The 7,496-nt window shown below is 31.5% G+C and overlaps 1 protein-coding gene and 1 long non-coding RNA gene across 2 annotated transcripts; both read left to right on the top strand.

The window, feature by feature from the left end:
- The first annotated feature begins 4,042 nt into the window (after positions 1 to 4,042).
- LOC133804547 (beta-galactosidase 9-like) lies at positions 4,043 to 4,687 on the top strand. The gene is made up of 2 exons (XM_062242702.1): positions 4,043 to 4,235; positions 4,571 to 4,687. The coding sequence occupies exons 1-2, from the start codon at positions 4,116 to 4,118 to the stop codon at positions 4,676 to 4,678; spliced, it is 228 nt and encodes a 75-aa protein (XP_062098686.1). The 5' UTR covers positions 4,043 to 4,115; the 3' UTR covers positions 4,679 to 4,687.
- Positions 4,688 to 6,229: 1,542 nt separating this feature from the next.
- On the top strand, positions 6,230 to 7,107 carry LOC133803427 (uncharacterized). Its single transcript, XR_009877940.1, has 2 exons — positions 6,230 to 6,446; positions 6,845 to 7,107. It is a non-coding gene; the product is annotated as an uncharacterized LOC133803427 (long non-coding RNA).
- Positions 7,108 to 7,496: the final 389 nt, after the last annotated feature.

Here is a 7,496-nt window from a genome sequence, read left to right as displayed (position 1 = left end):
AAATATCCTACATATCATCTTACTTATTTTTAACATGTCATATTATTTTTAACAAAGGTACAAATCTTAAAAACAAATAAACATTACAAAAACAAAAATTAATTAAATTAATTCTAACTACTAGTAAAAACAAAATCATAATAATATATACTTTATCATTTAATCCTTTCAGACATAAAAAAAAATGCTCTGGTTGTCTTCTCTCTCTCCCTCTTAGAGCTGGGACTCAAATTTAGGCGGAGATTCCGACACTAACCCAACACCCAATGGCTCCTTGTCTCAGCCCGACCCTTCTCTTTTCCCTCTTTCTCTTGAACAGCAAGATGCCCATCTAAAACTCCACGATGCCCAGCCCCAACCCGATACTCAAGATGCTGAAAACAACGAAGACGAGGATGATGAAGACGATAATGATGATGCTAATGAAAACACTGAGCGTCCCAAGCTTGACGACGACTTCTACGAAATCGAAGCCATTCGCCTTAAAAGGGTCCGCAAGGTACTTTTTCTATACCCTTCTCTTCAATACTTTCGTGGGTTTGCTTTACTTTCTTGATTATCCCTAAAAGTCTTTTCCTTTGTTTTCCAAAACCAAAACCAACAATAGGGTCAGCTTCAGTACCTCATCAAATGGTGCGTATCCCAACCCTCTTCCTCTTTCTCCTTTTACTTAACTTTGCATTTCTTGTTCTTTTACCTGTTTATGTCAAATCTAATCTGTTAATGGAATATTTGTACTTAACGTTATTTGCTTTGTAAGGCGTGGTTGGCCAGAGACAGCTAACACCTGGGAGCCTTTGGAGAATCTCCAGTCATGCTCTGATGTTATTGAGTCATTTGAAGAGAGGTATTAAATGTTATTGTCCAGAAAGCAGAAACAATAAGTAGCGTCTTGTATCCTGATGACCGCTCTCATTAGGTTTATTCATCTATCGCTTATATTTCTCTGGAAATGGATTCTTTGTTACTTATTATTCACTTTTATTCTGAGTTTTAAAATGTTCAAGGGAAGGAACTTAGATTGAAGCAGCAATATTTCTTTGTCTCAGCATCCACACAGGACATCATTCGAAGATTCAAAGATGGTCACAATAACTTTGATGAGTTTCCAGAGAAGGTTCTAATTCCTATATAATTAGTGTATTTTTTAATTTCCTTGTAACCATATGAACTCAACAACCATGTAATGTTATGCCAGCTTCTTTTTCTCTGTTCGTTTCTGATTGATTTTTTTCTTTGTTGTTGTTGTTCTTATTTGTGCCCAGCTGGATGTGGATATTTCTTGAATTGCACTGTTTACTGATCATAACAATAATTTACCTTTTAGATTTCGTATTTGGGATCTAGATGTATTTTCTTCCATTAATATTGTAATATGAATTTGTCTTGTTTGTTATGCTCGTAAGTTTATGTTTCTCCATCTTATTCAGGTTGCTCTACAGTTGAATGATACTCATCCATCACTTGCCATAGCTAAACTCATGAGAGTTCTTGTCGATGAAGAGAATTTGGATTGGGATAGAGCATGGGGATTGTTTGTGCTTTCTTGTTAATGGATAGCTTTGGAAGAAGGCTATGCTCATCTATTTGAAGAGAAGTGTATATGAGAAGTATATAGAATATTACTACCTCTTTATATAAGTTTCAGGTATGACTCTTCAATTTGTATTGTGTAGTTATTGAACATATTTCCTTTAGTCTTTTTGAGAGTTAATTTCTTACCAAAGTCGCTGTTTCCTTGCTGCTTCATGACCATTTTTTTCCAATTTAACAATTGTTGTTTTCAATACCATTATATAATTGGGTATTCATGTAAGTTAGGATCTAGGATCTGTTGCATATTTGGCTTTGGATGATTAGTGTCCTGTCTTAAACTGAGACTTCTATCATTGTTGTTTCTGTTCACTTTTTTTTTTGTCTTTACTTAGTCAAGAAAGACTGTAAGACTTGTTCAATATTTTGAAGTCACATAAAGTTCACAAATTACGTATGTAGCTTTCTTGTTATTGCTGATTATTGAATTTTGTTTATTTGTCTACTTGTTGTATTCCTTTTACTTTTAATATTTTAAAATTTTAATATTGAATTCTCATTACGTCTCATAATTGACTGGACTTTTGACATCAGTTTTCTTAAATTTTTTGAACAAATTGGTAAGTAGTAGGTTATAGAGCTGCTGTGATTATTTCCGGAAACATATTGTTGGGGTTAGAGCAAATGATACCAAGCTTTGTTTTGTGATTACTCTGTTTAGTCAAAATGAGCTTAAACTTTGAATATATATATAGGTTTATTACAAATTTAATATTGAGTATTGAATTTCAAGTGCCCCTAGTGACCTTTGTGCCTTGACTAAAATGCATGAGCTTCCGTATATTTATAAATAAATAAATAAAAAATTGTCAATTTCTTGAACGACATCAGCGTTATCATGGTCTCTTGTCTGTGACATCCTCAGCTAGCCTTGCAAAGATAGGCCTTACTGTCTTTTTAATAGGACGCATTCCTATCTGGTTTTGAATTCTGAAGTGGTTTAAATGAGTAGATAGACCTAAGACAAAATTTACCAACTTTTTGCCATTTCTAATGTTCAAACTTGCAGAAAGTCTTAATCCCAGTTTTGCAAGAGACAGGTAGGTTACACAAGGCAATCTCATCTGATGTTGGATGATTTCATTAAGGTACTTTCCAATTTACTGTATAATCTTAATCTGTCATTGGTGAGAACAAAATTCTTGGGTATAATTGAGGTTGGGATTGTGACCTATGAGTATTTGTAAACATTTTTGTAACATTTCTATTTATGGAAAATATACACAACAATGCTAAGTATGATTCATGCAGAACCACAGAAGTAGAATGGAAGTCTCCTTTAAAATTATGAATTACGAGCTAATCCCTGATTGTTTTGGTTCTTTGTCCCTTGTTGCTTATATAGTGTGGAATTCATGTTGAATAATTTTTTTTTCAACTATACTAAATGTAGAGATTAAAGTAGTTCATTTGAATCATAATCCTTATGTTGTCTGCCTCTTTGATTGTTAATATGCTTCACATTTTCTTATATGCTCTTACTGCAAATTTATCAGATTGAAAATGAATACAGAAATATTGAAGGGAAGTTTGGGCAGAAAGGAAAGAACTATGTTAAGTGGGCAGCAAAAATGGCTTTAAGCCTTGGTGCTGGGGTTCCATGGGTGATGTGCAGCAAACTGATGCTCCGGATGAAGTTGTAAGGTCTTAGCCAATGCTTTAAATTTTCTGAACTTATATATTATGGCTGTAAGAATGTATAGGGACAGGTGAAACTTTCAGAGTAGTGGCAGTTAAATTTTATCAAGTGTGGTATCTTAATATGCTGTTTTTCATAAATTACTTTCTTCATTTACAGATAGATGCATGCAATGGATACTACTGTGACGGTTATAGGCCAAATTCCTATAACAAACCCACGCTTTGGACTAAAAATTGGGATGGATGGTAAGCTAATATCTTATAAAATCTCATTATTATTATTTTCCTTTTATGGCTGTTAAAACTGTGTGACACCCCTTTTTATTTCCCTACTTCCTTACATGGAATTTAGCACTTAACTTTCCCGATCACTAAGATACAAGTTCCAAGCCAATGTTTTAATTTCTTTCTGAATCTTTTTCATAGTTTGCTTATGAGTTTTAATGGTACATTATGTATAAGTTATTGTTATCATCATTATTATTATTATTAATTTTTATGTGAAACAAATTTGTATTAATAATGGATGATATGCTGTGTATTACTGTAGACAGCCTTTGAAAGACTACTTCAATCTAATACATCTAGTAAGACGTAAAACATAAAAACTATCACAAAAACTAACTCATTACAACCACAAATACCAATGACCGAGAAGCATTGAGAACGATTATGCCTTAAAATGCTTACACTTGAAAATCCATACAGCCAACCAAGGCTTAACTTTTTCCCAGATAACTCCCGTGTCCTCTTCTCCTTCATTGGAAATTTTATTTCTTTCTAATCATATACTGCCTAATGGTACTCTTTATAGAAGTTCCAAGTACATATGACATTTTATTGTCACTTGTTATCTTATATTTATATGGTGCATCTAATCTATGATACAGAATTATGGTGCATTCTTGGAGAAAGACGGAGCAAGGTTTAGAGGGCAAGTTAAACTTACTGGATTTCAAAATGGGGATATAGACCTCTCAAAGTCTTTATGGACCTACCAGGTGTGTTCAATTTCAAGGTTTCATTTCCTTTGTGTTGGCTGTGAAAGTAAAAGTTGTTGGCTCCCTTTAATATATTTTTGTTTTCTCCCTTTTGGATGATTTGCTAGTCAGTTAAATGGTGTTGCACCTAAATTCACTTTTTATCCAGGTAGATAATGGTATCTAGTAGACATCTCTCACTAAAAGTCGATGTTTTGTTTCAAAAAAGACGAAAAAAAATTGTATTTGAATTTTTTAGGCAAAAATTCTAGACACCCTTTAATAAGTTATCATTATTTGATATATTTAAGGTTGGGATTTTAAAGTGGATTTCGTATTGTTTAACATGGTTCTAGGTTGGGCTCAAGGGAGAATTCTTGAAGATATATGCTGCAGAAGAAAATGAAAAGGCAGGGTGGACTGATTTAACTCCAGATGCTGATCCATCGATATTAACAATTTGATGGCACCGCCTCCACCACCTCCAATAGACCAAGCTTCAGATGCAAATTTAAGAGAGTCGCCATCTATTTAAGTTCGAGAGTCACAAGATGATTCTTAGTTTATTTACATTAATTTACTAAAGAATGAACTTTATGAAGTTTTTTTTTTTTATTTTGGTAGGGGTAACCTTAAAATGATAACTTTATGACTTATTTTAGTATTGAATGGTTTTTTTCTAGTTTATTTCTAATATAGAACATTTACAAATAACTGTTATTATCTTTTACCTACACATAACCATTAAATTTGAACAAAATATAAATTGTGTAACAAACCAATAAAATAATGCTATGTGGGTTAATAAAATGATACCACGTAGGATGCCACATATGATGCCACACAGAATGCCACGTAGGATGCCACGTAGGATGCCACGCAGGATGCCACATATGATGACATGCAGGATGCCACATATGATGTCACGTCATCAGACACGTAAAACTACAAAAACCATGTCAACATACACGTAGGATGCCATGTCATCAAACACGTCATCTGATGACTCATCAATTGATTTATAACTTAGTGGGGTCCACTGATTCTTTTACCTACCAGTATTAATAAGTGTAGGTAAAGACTCTTTCCCCACTAACTTTTACCTACCAATCTCTACCAGTTCAATATTGGTAGGTAAACCATATTACCCACCATTAGGCTAGTTTTACCTACACTTTACAATTGGTAGGTAAAGACCCCATTTTCTTGTAGTGAATGCACATTTGCTTAATTCTATTTATAGAATTTATTAATTATTTTTATTAAATTTGTATCATTATCATATAAATTTCAAATAAATAAACACTATTATATATTAAAAAAAAGACATAAACATATTAAATGAAAAATTAAACAAAAATATGATTTATGATTTTTTAAATATATATAATATGATAACATTTTTAAACATAAATGATAATGTTTTTAATAAAAATGAAGATTATGTATTATATATTATTATTATAATGATATTTTGTAATATTCAAATTTTTTGTTATTTTTATTAAAGTTTTAAAGGCCTTTTTAGTAATATAAAAGTTTCACACATTTTCTTTCTAGTTTTCTCTCCAATTTGGAAGGATTTTGGTTTTAATTTTTTCTCCTCATTTTTCTTCTCCATTTTCTCATTTTTCTTTAGTGTTGCTATATGAGTCGAAGCTCCACTTTGAGTGAAGATGCCAAGTCTTGACATACAATTTGATTGAAAATATTCACTACAAGAAAATAGCAATTCCACATTCATGAAGTAAAAATAATGAAAACCAAAGTCAAATTTATCCAACTAATAATGTTGGGGTATTTTCACACCACACCACACTTGAAGTTTAAATAATGGGGTTCGATCACTATCAAAGAAATCATGGCTCTAATATGGCAAAAATCAACGGATGTACTTGACCGGGAATCAATGCATATGTAAATTGATCTTATCTTGTTTTGAAAACTAATAGTCCCACTTTTGAATTTTCCCAACTTAATGACATTAAAAATGTACTCTACTATATCGATTATAAATACTTCAAATGTATGGGCAAGACTTAATAAACCAAAGCTTAATCGAAGTAGTGCAATTAACTTATAATAAACTCTCATCTTCTTTTTTTCTCTTGAAAAGCATGGAGCCTGTATCTATAGCAACCAAAATCATGGTGATATTTATATATGTTTTGGCTTTGATGCTTATCTTCCTAGAGGTGGCTACTGCGTTTGATGTAGTCCCAGAAAAACTTGGTTAGTATAATATATATATACATTTATTTGTCACAAACACGCTTGTTGTTTTGTTAATATTTTAAATTCTGGGTTTTTTGATGGAATTTTGATCAATAATTAACATGTCAGGTAGTATAAAGTGTTTTCATTGAAACTAATTAAATAATGATGTATAAAGAAAAAATCCTATATATATATGTACCTGTGTGTTACGTGTGTGAGGTATTCAAATAATCTTGCTAAAACATAAATAACCCGTAGTTAATAAAAGTGCATCAAACTTTATGAACCATTGAAAACAGATTTTAGCAGTAATAATAGTTTAATATATTATAGTGAGTATGGTCAGTCTACACATATATGTAATAAAGTGCCTTAATTATAGTATAATACTCATAATTAAAAAAATTTGGCAGGTCGAAAGATTCTAGAAGAAAGCTATGAAACAGATGGCCGCAGTGGATATAATTCCATTGGCCGAGGAGGATACAATTAACCACCTAAACATATATATATATATATATATATATTTATATGAAAAGAAAAATGATGTCGTTTTCTTAGTTATGTTGGTTATATATATTGGAATAAATATCGTGATACATGTACTGTGTTTGTACTCTTAAACTAAATAAATTATATATAATATAATAAAATTGGCACTTAGTAGCCATATATATATGCTGTGTATCAATCTTTTATTGGTCTTTTGTAACATCAAATTTCTTAGAATTTTAGGCAACTTTGTGGCAGTAGAGGCAGAATACAATTTCAAGGGGCCAAAATGTAAAAAACATGCCAAAAACACACACACACACACACACATATATATATATATTTTAATTAAGGAATATGATGAAACTATCTTATGATCCAATTTTTGTAGTTTATAAATATCATATGCTTATGTGGTATATATATAAGCCTTTTTATGGGCCACATATATAAGCCTTTTTACAATATTTCCCTTAGAGCAACTCCAATAGTGGATATACCCCCATTGGTTGTCTAAAATGTCCAAATAATCTAAAAATATAATTTTTTATTTTCTCTTTCATCCACATTATT

The sequence above is a fragment of the Humulus lupulus genome, chromosome X (assembly GCF_963169125.1).
Source record: "Humulus lupulus chromosome X, drHumLupu1.1, whole genome shotgun sequence".
Lineage (NCBI taxonomy): Eukaryota > Viridiplantae > Streptophyta > Magnoliopsida > Rosales > Cannabaceae > Humulus > Humulus lupulus.
Note: the sequence above shows the minus strand (reverse complement) of the source record. Positions and strands in the feature narration are given on the sequence as shown.